Here is a 16,593-nt window from a genome sequence, read left to right as displayed (position 1 = left end):
ATTAACCTTCTGAACCGGATTACTAATTTATACCACATTAACTCTCTGAAATTCGTTTTTGAGAATCAGGGAATATTCATCTGCCAACCTAATCTTTTGCTGCCACGTCCCTACATTTCTCTCATCCAGGTATAATTTAATCTAATTTGGAACACATCTTTCAATTTCCTCAATTAATATAAATTCCCTCAATCGGTCAAAATCATTATTTATTCCTTTTGAGGCACACCAATGGTCAAAACTTACTGATTTTCCCAGAGCAAAATCCATTCATGATTGTTTTCAAGTTTTCTCTAAACTCCTAAATTTTTGTCTATATGCTTCTGAAACCAACTCATAAGCTTTCAATACTGCTTGTTTAACAGTATCATAATTTGCCACTTGCTCTGTAGTCAAACTAGAGTATGCAATTTGTGCTTTCACCTTCAATACACTTTGGAGCATAAGAGGCCATTTTTCTTTTGGCCATCTTAAGCTCTCAGCAACATTTTCAAAAGGCTGAAAATATGTATCTATATCTCACTCATCAAAAGGAGGAACTAGATTTACTTCTCCCCAGGAATTAAAACTTCAATTCTCTTACTTCCCTCCATATCAATTTTTAACTTCTTTAATAGAAACTGTCTGTCCCTTTCAAGTTCAGCTACCTCTAACATATATCCTCCATTTTTTCAGCTTCCTCTGTCTCATATACTGTTTCTCAGCCTCCAACACCCTCGATTTCTCCAATTCTAATTCAAAAGATCTATGCTCCAGAAAATTGTCTTTCTCAACAGATTTTCCCTCACCTACATATTTTACTATAATCCTCTGTATTTATATTTTCCTCATCCAATGCTTGACTTCAGTCAACTTTAATGCCTTAGAAATAACCATCATTTCCTCTTTTCTCTTGCTTTGCAGCTCTGCAGGTGATGGTTATGACAAAAATGTACTAACATCCATTGCTGTTGTTTTTCATATATACACACAAGCTTTAAATTAGCTTGGAAAAACCAATTAACTAATAATTTACAAAAACTCCAAAAGTTTAAGATCCCAAAACTCCAAATTTTCAATCCAAAAGATGAGTCCCCAAAATGTTACGAGTCCAGAGGACCCCAAAACCCAGCAGTGACAGAAATTCACCAAGACAAATGGTTACTTAAACAAACGTTGCTTTTAATTATCTTCAAAATTGAAAGCAGGATCAAATTTTAGCTTATTACTATTAACTTAACCTAACTCAACCTCCTACTAATTCTAAGCGCACATGTATGTAATGTGTGTGTAAGTTTAGAAAAGTTCTTTGATTCACAGTCCAATCTCATTTCTCATTCCTCTAAGTTCACTGGTTGCAGGCAATTTTTATACTGTGCACAGAATTTAACATTTATGAAGTTCACCAGGCTTTGGTGCTTGATAGTTAAATGGTTACCTCTCAGGAAGGTTCTTGTCGGTTTTCAGAGAGAGATTTGTTGGTTGCTGGACACAAACTGATTCCTTCTAATCTGCCATGTCAGTGTCTTGCCGAAGAAACTTTCCCCATCAGGGTTTTCCAGATGATAACCTCTTTCTTTCAGGTCACCACAGAGTTCTTTTTTTGTTTCTCTTATTTCAAGGGAAACATTACACAGAAAAAGTTTAAAAACCACTGTTTTAATCGTACCTAATTGACTCATTATGTGCACGGTTTCACAACTCCAAAGGAAATGGACCAATGACAATTTTTCTCAAGCAAAATATTTCAGTTGGAACTAGAGCAGTGATTCTTAACCTTCCCTCCCACTCACATACCACCTTAAACAATCCCTTACTAATCACAGAGAACCAATGGCATAGGGATTACTTAAACTGGAATGTGAGTGGAAAGAAAAAGGTCGAGAGCCACTGATCTACATGGAACCCTACTATAAGAGAGCAGCAGCAATCATCAAGAATACCCACCACCCAGGATATGCTCTGTTCTCATTACTGCCATCAGGATTGACGTATAGGTGTCTCAATACTCATACCACCAGGTTCAAGAACAGTTGCTACCCCTCTACCATCAGACTCCTAAACAATAAACTCAAATCAGAGACTCATTTAAGGACTCTTGCGTTGCATATTATTTATTACTTTTTTCTGTATTTGCAATTTGTTTACATTTCTTTGTTGACACTGAAGCTGGAAATAAGGTCAAGTTTTTCCTTTTGTTATTGCTAATTTTGTCTTGGTTCCCCATAGTACAGTACAGGTGTGATAGCAGATATGGCAGTGGAATGCTCCTCTTCCTGGATGTTGGAATTTAATTCATAGAATTTGATGGTTTCCCCTATGACTAAAGCTCAGTTCAGTTCTTTGATACTGTCTTTGATACTGCTTTCAGTTCTTTGATACTGTCTTTCAGGAGCTGGAGTTGAATGAACTGAGGATCAAAAAGAGGCTGAGCAAGTCATAGATAAGACCTTTGAGCAGCAGGTGGTTACACCCAGAGTGCAAGATTCAACCAGTCGATGAGTGAACACCAAGAGTCAAGGGGAGAAAGAAGTCAATGCAGGGTCATCCTCTGATAAGCCATCTAGGCAAGGCAGCAGCCAGACCAGAAGCATTGTAGTCAGTTCTGATTTTCAGAGAGGAAAGGGCGAGTCAGGTAGAGCAATAATCACAGGGGACTCGATAGGGGAAGAGATAGGATATTTGCCTCCCAAATGCTTGGGTCCAGGATGTCTCTGAGAAGTTGCAGAATATTCTTAAAGGGGAGGGTAAGCAACCAAATCCTGTGGTACACATTGGTATTAAGGACACAAGGAACTGCTAAGTAACTATAGGGAGTTAGGAAAGAGGTTATGGTACAGGGCCTCAAAGGTGGAAATCTCTGGATAACTCCCAGTGCCACAAACTATGGAAGGTCAGGGCATGAAGCTAGTACAGGCAATTAAGTAGTTGAGGAGATGGTGCATGGGCCAGGGTTTCAAATTCTTGGATCATTGGTACCTTTTCTAAGAAGAAGTGACCTGTACAAGTGGGACAGGTTCCAACTAAACTGGAGGGGAACCAATATACTGACAAGGTGGTTTGCTAATTGTGTTGAGAGTTGTTGGGGGAGGGGGGGGTTTCAAATTAGATTTATAGAGGAGTGGGAAGCAGAGTGAAGAGGCAGAGTAAGAGGTGGTTGGTACACAAGAGACAGGTGGTAAGGATTATTTGTGGATGTACAAACAGATTGGGCAAAATTTCAGCCATTGGGATAAGTTGCAAAGCAACAGGGAGGGACACAGAGTCAAAAAAGTAACAATTACAGGGCTAAAGATGTAATATTTAAATCCACACAACATGAGAAATAAAGTAGATAACCTTGCAGTAGAGCTAAAGATTGGCAGGTTTGATGTGGCTATCAGAGTCATGGCTAAAGGAGCTGAATGTCCAAGGATACATATAATATTAGAAGCATAGGCAGGTAAGGGGTGGTGTGTCTCTGTTGGTAAGGAACAACATTAAATCATCAGAAAGATGTGACGTAGAAACAGAAGATACAAAATTATTGTGGGTTGAGTTAAGAAATGACAAAGGTAAAAAAAGACACTGTTGGATACAGACCTCCAAACAGTAGGCAAGATGTGGACAAGAAATTATAACAGCTAATAGAAAATGTGTCAGAAGGACAATGTTATGGTAGTCATGGGGGATTTTAACATACAAGTCGATTGGGAAAAACAGGTTGGGCCTGGATCTCAAGAGAGAATTTGTAGAATGCCTACTAGATAGCTTGGTACTGGAATGGGCATTGTGTAATGCACCAGAGGTAATTAGAGAGCTTAATATAAAGGAACCATTGGGGTAGTAATCACAATATGATCCAGTTCAATTTGAGATTTAACAAGATGAAACTAAAGTCAGATGTGTTGGTATTTCAGTGAAGTAAAGGGAATTTCAGTGGCTAAGTATTGGAAGGGGGGACTAGTGGGAAGATTGCAGAGCAGTAATAGATATGAATCTCTCTGAGAGATGAGGAGGGTACAGGATAGATGCATACCAAAAGTGAGGAAATATTTGAATGAAAAATGTCACAACTGTGGTTGACAAGGGAAGTCAAAGCCAAGGTAAAAACAAAAAAGAGGGCATATAGCAAGCAAAAAATTAGTGGGAAGATAGAATTTTGGGAAATCTTCAAAAACTTTCTGAAGGAAACTCAAAAAAAACTCAAAGATGCAGTATGAAAGTAGGCTAGCAAATAATATCAAAGAGGATACAAAAAGCTTCAAATATATAAAGAGTAAAAGAGAGGTGAGAGTAGATATAGGACTGCTAGACAATGATGCTGGAGGAATAGCAATAGGAGACCAAGGAGATGGCAGAGGAGCTGAATGAGTATTTTGCATCAGTCTTCACTATGGAAGACATTAGCAGTGTACTGGATGTCCAATGGTACCAGGGGGAGAGAAATAAATGCAGTTATTATTTCAAGGGAGAACGTGCTCAGAAAACCGAATGGTCTAGGGGTAGATAAGTCTCCTGGACCAAATGGATTGTACTCTTGGGTTCTAAAACATTCGTTAGAGAAATTGTGGGCGAATTGGTAATGATCTTTCAACATAACATAACATAACAATTTACAGCACGGAAACAGGCCATTAGGCCCTTCTAGTCCACACCGAACCAAACACCCCTCTCTAGTCCCACCTCCCTGCACAATGCCCATAACCCTCCATCTTCTTCTCATCCATATACCAGTCCAACCTTTTCTTAAATAATACAATTGACTCCGCCGCCACTATTTCTCCCGGAAGATCATTCCACACGTCTACCACTCTTGAGTAAAGAAGTTCCCCCTCATGTTACCTCTAAACCTCTGCCCCTTAATTCTTAACTCATGTCCTCTTGTTTTAATCTTTCCTCCTCTTAACGGAAATAGTCTATCCACATCCACTCAGTCTATCCCTTTCATAATCTTAAATACTTCTATCAAATCCCCTCTCAACCTTCTACGCTCCAAAGAATAAAGACCTAATCTGTCCAATCTCTCCCTATACTCTAGATGCCTAAACCCAGGTAACATTCTGGTAAACCTTCTCTGCACTCTCTCCACTCTGTTTATATCCTTCCTATAATTAGGCGACCAGAATTGCACACAGAACTCCAAATTAAGCCGCACCAACGTTTTATATAGTCTCAACATCACCTCCCAACTCCTATATTCCATGCAATGATTGATAAAGGCCAGCATACTAAAAGCCTTCTTCACCACCCTATTCACGTGAGTTTCTACCTTCAGGGAACGATGTACCGTTACTCCTAAATCTTTCTGCTCTTCTGTATTCATCAATGCTCTCCCATTTACCACATATGTCCTGTTCTGATTCTTCTTACCAAAATGAAGCACCTCACACTTATCAGCATTAAATTCCATCTGCCATTTTTCAGCCCACTTTTCTAAGCAGCCCAAATCCCTCTGCAATCCTTGAAAACCTTCTTCATTATCCACTATTCCACCTATCTTAGTATCGTCTGCATATTTACTAATCAATAGTTTTTGGCATGGTCCCAGAGGATTGGGAAAAACAAAAATCACAAATGTCACCCTCTGTTTAAAAAGGGAGGCAGCAGAAAGGAAATTATACACTGGATCATTTGATGTTAGCAGTGGGCATGATGTTGAAGTAAATTGTTAAGGATGAGGTTACTGAGCACTTGGAAGCCCTTGAAAAGAGAGGCGAAAGCTAGCATGGCTTTCTTCAGTAAAATCTTGTTTGACAAACATATTGGAATTCTTTGAAGTGCCAAGGAGGCAATATAAAGTAGATGCAGTGGATGTTGCATGTTTGGATTTTCAGAAATCCTTTGAAAAGGTGCCACACATGAGGCCATGGTATAAAAGAAAACATACCAGTGTGGGTTGAGCATTGGCTGTTTGGCAGGAAGCAATTACAGAATACAGGGATCATATTCTGGTTGGCTACCTGATGCTAGTTGTGTCCCACAGGGGTGGGTGTTAGGGCCACTTTTTTTGTATATCAACGATTTAGGTTACAGAAAGGTCATGTTTTCAGATGATACAAAGGTATGTGGAGGAGCAGGTAGTGTTGAGGAAACAGGGAGGCTGCAGAAGGATGAAGACAGATTAGGAGAATAGAGAAGTGGCAAATTGAATACAATGTTGGAAAATGTACGTCATGCTCTTTGGTGGAAGAAATAAACAGGCAGACTATTTTCTAAATGGGGAGAAAATTGAAAATTCCCAGATGCAAGGGGTCCTGGGAATCCTCATGCAGAATAGCCTGAAGGCAAACTTGAAGGCTGAGTCAGTGGTGAAGAAGGTGCATACGATGCTGGCATTCATTTCAACAGAAGTAGAGTGAAGTGAGAAGTTTTGGGCTTCTCAGTTAAGAAAGGATGTGGTGATGTGGAAATACAAGGAACATTTGATGGTTCTTGGTCTGTACTCATTGGAGTTTAGGAGAATGTTGAAAGGCATGGCTAGAGTAAATATAGAAAGGTTGTTTCCCAAAGTGGTAAAGCCTAGGACAAGAGGACTTCAGGATGGAAGGGTGTCCACTTAGAACACAGATGCTGAGAAATTTCTTTCACCAGAGGGTGATCAATCTATAGAATTTGTTGCCACATGCAGTTGTGAAGCGAAGTTATTGGGTGTTTAAGGAAGAGATTGATTGATTGATTGTTGATTAGGCAGGGCATCAAAGTTTATAGGGGAAGAAGCCAGGCAATGGTGATGAGTGGGAAAATGGATCAGCTCATGATTAAATAGAGGGGCAGACTCAATGGGCTGAATGGCGTATTTCTGTCATCTTGTGGTCTTACACTATCAATAAGTTGAAATTCTGCCTGGCACACAGGAAAAAGAATCTCAGGATGTATGTGATATGTATGTATTCTGACAACTTGAACTATCCCTGTGCAACAATACTGGTCACCAACCTCTAGCCATAATAACAACCTACCACCAGAAACCTCTATGGAGAAGCCAATTCCAAATCTACACTTGCAATTCTCTCTGGACCTCATGCATCTATACCTTCTGGATCAACCAAGAGGGACCTTGAGAATACCTTATTAGACCATGTAAAAAACATCCATTGACCTACCTTCATCAACCTCCTCAAAAAAACTCAAATTTATGACATGACTTGACCTGCATCAAGCCATGCTAACTATCTTTACCTAATCTGACCATGTCTTTCCAAATCTGCACAAATCCATCCCATGTATCTTATCTACTGGTAATAGCTTTCGTGGAACACTACAGCACTGTAGTGTGCCTGTGCCAAACTATTATTCTGCCTCGTCCCAATGACTTGGACCCAGTTCATTGCCCTCCATACACCTCCCACCCATACATCTATACAATTTTTTTCTTAAAATATCAAAATGGAGCCCATATTCAGCCAGATGTAAATATGGTAGCTCGTTCCACACTTTTTGTGATGTTCTCCCTAATGTTCTTTTTAAACATTTCCCATTGTCCTCTAGTTCTTCTCTTAACTCATCCCAGTGGAAAAACCCTGTTTGCATTTACTCTATCTAGACCCCTCATAATTTGGTATACCTGTCAAATCATTCTTCTACTATCCAGGGAACAAAACCCTAACCTGTTTACCTTTCCCTGTAACTCAGTTCCTCAAGAACCTGCAATATCCTTGTAAATTTTATCTGCACTCTCCTGTAGTTCAGTGACCAAAAATTGCACATTCCAAATTTGGCCTCACCAATGTCTTAAAGAACTTCACCATAACATTCCAACTCTTAACATTGATAGGAAACTCACCAGTCTAGAATTTCCTGATTATCCCCATTTCACTTTACAAACAACAGAACAACATTGGCTATTCTCACACATTGCTGGTAAGGATACAATGATCTTAGTCAAACTGCAGCAAACTCCTGAGATGTCTCTTTCAATAACCTATGATAAATTCCATCAGGCTCTAGAAATTTATCCACCTCAATGCTCTTCAAAAGACCTACCACCACCTCTTCCTGATCACAAAATGCCCCAAAACATTAGCTTTGTCCATATTATCCTCCATGTCCTGCTCCTTGGTAAATACTGATGCAAAGTTCTCATAGGTACCTCACCCACTTTCTCTGATTCCACACAAATTTTCTTCTCAGTGCTTGAGCAGACCCATCCTTTTCCTAGTCATCCTCTTGTTTCTAATGTATAAAGTGCCTTAGGATCCTACTCACCACAAACATGTCTTGGCCCCTTTTCGCCTTTCTAATGTCCTACCTATGGTGATGGCTTTCCTGCAAACCTTGTTTTCCCTCAAGGGCCTGTCTGATTTGAAGTTTTTTTCAACTTTACAAATGCTTTGTTTCTCTTTTAGATTAAATTAATGTTGTTTCTCATCATCCAAGGTAGCTATCCCTGTCCTTCATTCTTATTGGAGCATGTCAATCCTGGACTATAATTAGCTGGTCCTTAAACAACTTGCACAAGTCAGGTGTGGACTTGACCAATAACAACTGGTTCTAATTAACTGCCTCCATCTCCTGTCTCATAATCTCAATTTGCCTTCCCCCAAATTAGTATTTATCCACAGATTTCAGGCTTATCCTTATTAATAACCATCTTGAACCTTAAGAAATTGTGAACATCATCCCAAAAATGCTCTCCCACTGAAACTGGCCAAGCTCATTTCCCAGTCGAAGGTCAACAAATGTTCCTTCCCTGGTTAGCCTATCCACATGCTGTTTCAAGAAACTCTCCTGGATACACCTAAAAAAATCTTTCCCATGAAAGCCTCTGACACTGTCAATATTAGGAAAATAAAGTCACACACCACAATCACCCTGTGGCTTTTATGTTTTTCCATAAACTGTCTACATATCTGTTCCTCCTTCTTGGTAGGCCTATAACCATATCAAAGAGATTGCACCTTCCTTATTTTTTATCTCTACCTTTTCTGCCTCAGTGGTTGAGCCCCCCAGTACATTCTGAGTGCAGTCCTATGTCCTTTCGGACTTACTTGGCCTAACGTCGACCATCCCCTCAGTTCCTCCACTTGCTGTCCTGTTCCTTTGATTCCCATCCCCTGCCACTCTCATTTAAATCCTTCTCAACAGCATTAGCAAATCTCTCTGTGATGGTGTTGATTCCCATCCTGTTTAGGCTTCATGTCTGAAACCTTCCTTCTGCACCACCAGTTCCTCAGCCACATATTCAACTGCACTATCTTCCCACTTTTTCCCTCACTCGCACATAGCATGGACAATAATGCCAAGATTACAACCTGTATTATGGAAACTTTTTGAGTGCATCTTCCCAACCCCACATACATCAGAAGTTAGAGTCTTAATCTTCAACATTAAATAATAAACTTTAGGAAATTAGAAGAACAAATCTTCATCCTGATCAATCATGGATAAAATACTCCAGTTTTGTAGGTTCTGAGATGGTTCATGTATCAAAGTAACAACCACAAACTTTTCACGGGTGAAGCAGGTGGGAAGTTATTGACCGAACTGGTCTGCTCTCATTCAGCCATTGACACAGGAGTTCTTTGTGTGCAGGCTAAAGGTTCACAATCCCATCTTGAAAATGTTGTTAAACTGGAAAGTGATTACACTGATTACACAAAAGTGCTGAAGAAACTCAGCAGATCAAGCAGCATCCATAGTAGGTAAAGGGTAACCAAAGTTTCAGACCTGAGTCCTTCATCAAGATTTGAGCAAAAAGCAGGCAGGTGTCTGAATAAAAAGGTGGGGGGAGAGGAGGGGAAAGGGGGAGGGGATTGAGTACGGTCTAACAGTTAAGAGGTGGAAATGGGTGGGCATAGAAATAAAATCTGAGAAGGAGGAGGGGATAGCTCTCTAAACAGAAGGGTTTGGAGATCTAAAGGAAAGGAGACAGATAGATAATGAGAAAGAGAGACTCGGAGGAGGAATTTAACAGGAACTGGAGAAGTCGACGTTAATGCCATCTGGTTGGAGACTGCCAACAAAATATTAGGCGTTGTTCCTCCAATTTGCTGGTAGCCTCGGTTTGGCATTTAGAAGCTGTCCACCCCTTCCCTTCATTCTCCTTTCAGAGAGCTACCCTAAAATTTCTCAGATTTTATCTCTTCTACCCTAACCCCCTTCTATCTACTTATTTCCTTTTAGCATGCATTTCTCCCCCTGTCATTTCCTCCCTCCTGTCCTCTCCTCCCCCAAACTTTTTATTCTGGCGCCTGACTGCTTTTTGTTAATACCTTGACGAAGGGCTCAGACCCAAAACACTGATTACCTTTTACTTCCTATTGATGCTGTATGAATGGCTGAGTTTCTCCAGCCCATCCCCAAAATGTTTCCTCTTGCCTTTCAGGAGTCATGGGTCAGAGATTTCCAAGACTCTATAGGGATATTGAATGTTTTACCAATGAGTGGTTTTAGCACATTCTTGAATCTTTTCTCTCTGGGCCACTTGATAATATCTTCTAACGACAGAGCTCCAAGTATCTGTTTCAGGAGTTTGGTGTCAGGTATGTAAATGACCTCATCTCTCCAGCACAGCTGACGGAGTGCAACTGGAGCCTCACGCTGAGGATCATGGTCTGGCAGAGGACACCAAACAGTTTGCTTGTCCTTCCATTTAATCTGGAGAATTTTGCAGAGACAATAATGGAGGTACTTTTACAAAAATTTGAGAGGCCTGCATGTCTCAGAAGCAGATGCTTGGATCACTGCTGCCCAGTAGACTGTGTGTTAAGTGTCAATTCAAAGATTTTGATCTTTTCCTTGATAGATAAATGACTGCCATTCAAGGCAGTGGTGAATTTCATCAGTGTCCACCTTTTCTCAGAAATAGTTCCTAGAATACATGAGGTATCCCATGTTTTCCACAATTTCACCATGAACATGGGTCAAAATTTAAAAAGTCCCAAAAGTAACTGATATCAACCTAAACCTTGGCAGTGAAGAACGTCAGTCACAAATCACTTTTGTTACCCACTTCTGGGAAGACGAGCATATTCCAAGTGACATTAAGAGACCTGCAATCATAGCCATCTTCAAGAATAGAAACAAATCAAAGAGTGTGAATCTTCCTTTTGTCCCCAATTGGGTCACCTTCATTAACCCCCTCCCAGTGGGCAAACTGTTGCTCCCTGAATTTCAGTGGGAATTCCATTTATCTATTTCCATGGTACTGCTTATCTTCACCATGTAACAACTCAAAACAAAAATAGAGGGACCAGTACCTTCTTTAACTTCACCAAAAACCTTGACTGTACTAGCAGGGAGGGACTGCCAAATATGGTTACCCACAGATAGTCATGACCAAGTCATGGTTTCTCCCTAGTGCCACAAAGGAAGTGTGATCAAGTTGTGGATAAACAGATTAAATTATTTCAAATTTTTCAGGTAATGCTTCCTCCATTGATAAATTTTAAAAATCCACAAAAAAATGATCTTTCCATGAACTAGATTCCATGAACTAACAACTATGGAAAAAGGAAGATAAAAATGAAGGATACCCTGGAGCGAGTTATGGGCATATAGGCATTGAACAAATATTGTGTTTTCACTGCCAAATACACAAGACTGGGATCATTTGGTGATCTACGGACTGTAAAGAACTTTGTTAATAATATCACTAAAAAAAAATACAAGTAAAATTAAGATACATAGGGAAAATCTCCAGAATAGGATAGCCCAATTCCAACGTCGATCAGTGGCTGAAGATTCCCTGGATTACTAGCACATTGGGAGGTAATAAATGCAACATCACTATTTAAGAAAGATTCTAAGTAAGGAACTATAGTCGATTGAGCCTGATAATTTGATGTTGGCAAAATTATGAAATATATAATTCAGAGGATTACTTTAAAATCATACTATGATCAGGCACAATCAACATACTTTTACAATGGGAAAATTCTGTTTGACAACATTCTTTGAGATATGATTGCAGAGTAGATGTGGGAGAAATCAATTGAACAAATATATCTGTATTTTCAAAAAGCAGAAAAAATTACACAAAATAACTCTCATAAAAGACCACAAGACGCAGGAGCAGAATTACAGTTTGCTCTGCCATTAAAATCACGGCTGATGCATTTTTCCTTTCAACCCCATTCCTTGCCTTCTCCGCATTACCTTTGACACCCTTACTAATCAAAGGTCAATCAACCTCTGCATTAAACATACCCATAAATCATACTCCACAGCCATCTTTGGCAATGAATTTCAGTTTCACCAGCCTGCGAGTTAAGATGCTTTTCATCTCTGTTCTAAATGGAGGTTGTATTATTCTGATGCTGTGCTTTCTGGTCCTAGACTCTCCCAATACTGGAAACATCTTCTCCATGTCCACTCACTCTAGCCATTTGAATATTTGGTATACTTCAATGTAATCTCCCAACATTGTTCTAAACTCCAGCAAATACAGATCCATCATAACCTCTCATCTCACAGATCATTCATGGAAACCTCCTCTAAAGCCTCTTCAATGCCAGGACGTCCTTCCTTAGATATAGGACCCAAAACTAGTCACAATATTCCAAATGTTGTCTGTCTAATGCCTTATAAAGCCTCAGCATTTCAATGCTGCCTTTATATTCTTGTCCTCTCAAAATGTAATGCTAACTTTGCACTTGCCTTCCTTATTATCAGTTTAACCTTTTGGGAATCTTGCAAAGGACTCCAAAGTCCCTTTGGATCTCTGCTTTCTGAATTCTCTCCCCATTTAATAAATAGTTCATTTCTTTATTCCTTCTACCAAAGTACATGACCACACATTTCCCTCCACCGTACTTCATCTGAAGACATCCTACTTCCTTAACATTACCTGTCATCTGCAAACTTGGCCATAAAGCTAACAATTCCATCTTATAATTATACATAGTATGAAAAGTTGGAGTCTCAACACAAACCCCTATGGAACACCAATAGTCCCCGGCAGCCACCCAGAAAGGGCCCCCTTTATTCCTCACCCATTCTTTGCCTCTGCTAGTCAGCCAATATTCTATCCATGCTAGTATCTTTCCTGTATCTATCTTGTTTAACAGCCTCATATGCAGCACCTTGTCAAAAGCCTTCTGAGATCCAAGTAAACAACATCTCAAAATCCTTCGTCTATCCTTTGTTTTATTTTGACATAGAGCATGGTAACGTGCCATTTTGGTCCATGAGTCCGTGCTGCCCAATTTATCCCCAATTAATCTACACCCTCATTACATTTTTGAACCATGGGAGGAAACTGGAGACCGCGGGGAAAACCCACGCAGACACAACGAGAACATACAAACTCCTTAGACAGCGCGGGATTCAAAATAACAGCAATGCCAACCATGCCGCCCTTAAAGAATTTGCTGACTTCGGCCTATTTTATCTTGTGCTTTCAAGTACTCTGAAATCTCATCCTGAATACTGAACTATAATCTTGACAACCACTGAAGTTTGGAAAACCATTATAGTTTCCTGTTTTTTACTTCCCTTCTAAAAATGGAGTGAAATTTGCAATTTTCCAGTACTCCGGAACCATTCCCAATTCCAGATATAAAAGCTTGGAGTAACTTACAAGGGGATAGCCTTGATGAAAGGGATAGTATTTGATGAAAGAGATAGATGAAGTTAAAAAAATAAGACAACGGTGAGATGACCCAAAATGCATCTTGAAGGATATTGACACTGAAAGTGAATGGAAAGAAGTTTACAGTTGAGGGATAATATGGGGAATCTGAACTGATGTAATTATAAAGCAAAAAAAATATAGAAAGACAATACTTATTAAAACACTGAGAAACTAGTAAATAATGAAGTACCAAAAGTCTTGATGTGCTGGTTCACAAGATGCCAAAAGTAAACATTCGCGTACAACAAACAGCTAAGTATGCAAATAATAATGGTCTATGCCATGTATTACTGGATGAAAAACAAAACCAAGGTAGTCCTTCTCAGATTGTACAGCAATTTGTTGAGAACCTATTTGGAAATGTGTAAACAGTTTTGGTTTCCATAAATGAAGGATTTAGTTATTTTGGAATGAATCTCACATGGATTCCTTGGATAAGGAGGTGTCTTGTGCGAAGAGTCTGAACAAGACCAACCAGTACTTACTAGAATATACATAAAGTAAACTCACGACTAGTTCCCAGTTCTCAAGAGGCATTGTCTCAGGAAAAGTGACATCTCTTTTACAAAAGATTGAAGATCCGTTGAATATAATCAAGGTGAAGTTGCTAATAGCACGAAGGGAAGAAATTGCCACAGCCATAATCTTCCAAACATTTATATATTCAGGAGTTGGTTAGCTAGTAGTACAAAACAGCAAATGTTCCATTCTTGTTCAAAAAAAAACATCATTGTGACTAAGACAATGCCATTAAATTTTGTTAACATCCAAAGCAAATTGAACCAAGACTCATACTTCACAATTGAAGCCAAAAATCATCACCGACTCGTCTAGTATCGATTATTTACAATATATTACAGGGCTAGCATTCGGATAACTTTAAGTTTATTTGTCATATTATACCTGGCATAGTGAGAAAGGTTATTCCAAAGATTTTAATAAGCTATGATTTTTATAGCACTGCCAAAATCAATGCCAATCATTTTTCAATGTAGCCATCAAAAGATTAGATACTTAATTTATTCATAAACTTAGTACTATACAGAATATAGATACAAGTATTGTTAAAAGTTTAAATGGCATGTAAACAGCTGAATCCTTTCCTGGAGTCACAGTGAAAATCCAGATATGAGAGCAAAAATATATCTTTCTCTTAACTGATGCATCACTGTCGATACTAGATTTGAAGTAGCATTAATTATTTTGCTGAATTTACTAATACATAGTAATTATTTGAACAAGATACAATTAGAAAGAAAAAAGATTTTTGAACAATTATAATACAAAATACTCCATTTGACTCATTCAACAAACATTTTAATCCTTATTAATACAGTTACATTATTAATAATGTTACAGAAAATCCAGGCAACCATTGTGACCCTTTCTAAAAAGGGAACATTTATCATGGCTCACTGATGGTTGATAAAAACCAATAGACCCCACTGTACTTTAATTAATCACCATTAAGAATTGCAGCACAACACTTAAGCATCACTTCTACATTCATTAAAAAACCCTAAAAGATAATTAACGACAAGATATTCAGCGAATGACAAAACATGATAATGATCATACCAACATAATGTAACCTATTGCCATGATTTTTGAAGGAATGAAATTCAAAAGATTATTGATGAACCTGTCCAAAAAAAATTCATCTTGTAAACTCCATCAGATATGAGAAGGGATGTATGAAAATACATCTGCTCTTAAACATGATCAACAGTCCAACATAGATACTCAGGCTTAACTTGCCTCTTAAAGCATTCGGGAATATGAAATCCCAAGTATCAAAACAATAAGGCATAACTGAACAATGTAACAGTAAAGGTTGGCAAATCTCATTTTATCTGTCCAGCTTCACATTTCTTTTAGAAACAAATCAATCATTAATAAAACTACCAACTTCACTTGTATTTCCAAACATTTGAAATATAAAGTTCTTTTCTATCAGTTGTCGTAGTATAAAATCAACAACTTAAAGAAGTGGCTTCTAACATAATGATTCCAAGCACCAAACTAGCTTACTCACAGCTCCTCCATGCATTGAAGTTCAATGTTTCCGAAAGCACATCTTTGATTTCATAAGTAATCAGGCTCATGTGCACATTTTCAACCTATATCTCAGAGCTTAATTTTAGGTTCTCTGGGGCATCACTATCCTCACCAAGACTAAAACTTGCAGTTTTTATTTCAATGATTATTGTACAGACTGCTAAAGAAACAAAAAAAAAGTTAAATTAAAGGCTGAACATATTTTATTTCCTCCCCCCCCCCCCCCATGAACTACTCAATCAACCTAAACTTCTAGAGTCGTTTGTGACCATTTTATGGGATGATTCCCATCAGATAGACCTATCACATCACACAGTTATATTTTGTAAACATCAAAAAGTCAGAGGAAAGGGGAAGACTAGATATGGAAGTTGAGGACAACTTGGGAGCTTCAGGTCATAACCCGGACCTTATTTCAAACTGATTACTCATGATCAATAACTCATTCCATAACGTTACTTATTGCAAGCCGGGGGGGGGGGAAGAAATGTTTTCCCAACTTCACAGGAACAAGAAAATACCTTCTCAAACTACAAATTACAATGAACGTTGAATAGAAAAAACTGACTTAATGCAACATGAGCATGAAGTGGTTCTGAAGCAGATCAAGATACCCCACCCAGGACAAGGTGTGATCTCGTGTCTTTGGGAACCTGTTTGTCTTGTTGGGGGTGCCACCTCGAAGCCGAGATCGCTGAGCGCTCAAGGCGCCGGGCAAGTTGCGGACACAGAGACATCAGTAAATAGTTAGCGCGTCTCCACGCACTCCCTGACACTCCACACCAGCGGGCGGGAAGGCCAATCGCACCACTGCACACTTAAAGTCACGTCTCCTTTAAAGATGATCTCAAACAACTATCCTCCGACCTACGACACCCCACTTCCCACTCCCTCAGAACCGCACACCGGGTTCATTCCAGAAAATTTGAAGTGGGATCGCCATCCTCCTCCGGCTTTAAAGAAGGGAGCGAGGGATAGTTGATTCGGAAATCAAGGTATCT

General features: G+C 39.1%; 1 protein-coding gene across 4 annotated transcripts in view; it reads right to left on the bottom strand.

Annotated features, from left to right (window-relative positions):
* The window catches only part of cdyl (chromodomain protein, Y-like), a 261,787-nt gene that overhangs the window by 244,864 nt on the left and 330 nt on the right, over window positions 1-16,593 (bottom strand). The window contains exon 2 of one of the 4 annotated variants that reach the window (XM_069913497.1): window positions 15,570-15,752. The exons of the other annotated variants lie outside the window; for them this stretch is intronic. Within the exon in view, the coding sequence (XP_069769598.1) occupies window positions 15,570-15,584 (15 nt within the window). The 5' untranslated portion in view covers window positions 15,585-15,752. The remainder of the gene's footprint in view (window positions 1-15,569; window positions 15,753-16,593) is intronic. 4 annotated transcript variants of the gene reach the window in all.

This window comes from Narcine bancroftii, chromosome 1 (genome assembly GCF_036971445.1).
Source record: "Narcine bancroftii isolate sNarBan1 chromosome 1, sNarBan1.hap1, whole genome shotgun sequence".
In the NCBI taxonomy this organism is placed as follows: Eukaryota; Metazoa; Chordata; class Chondrichthyes; order Torpediniformes; family Narcinidae; genus Narcine; species Narcine bancroftii.
Note: the sequence above shows the minus strand (reverse complement) of the source record. Positions and strands in the feature narration are given on the sequence as shown.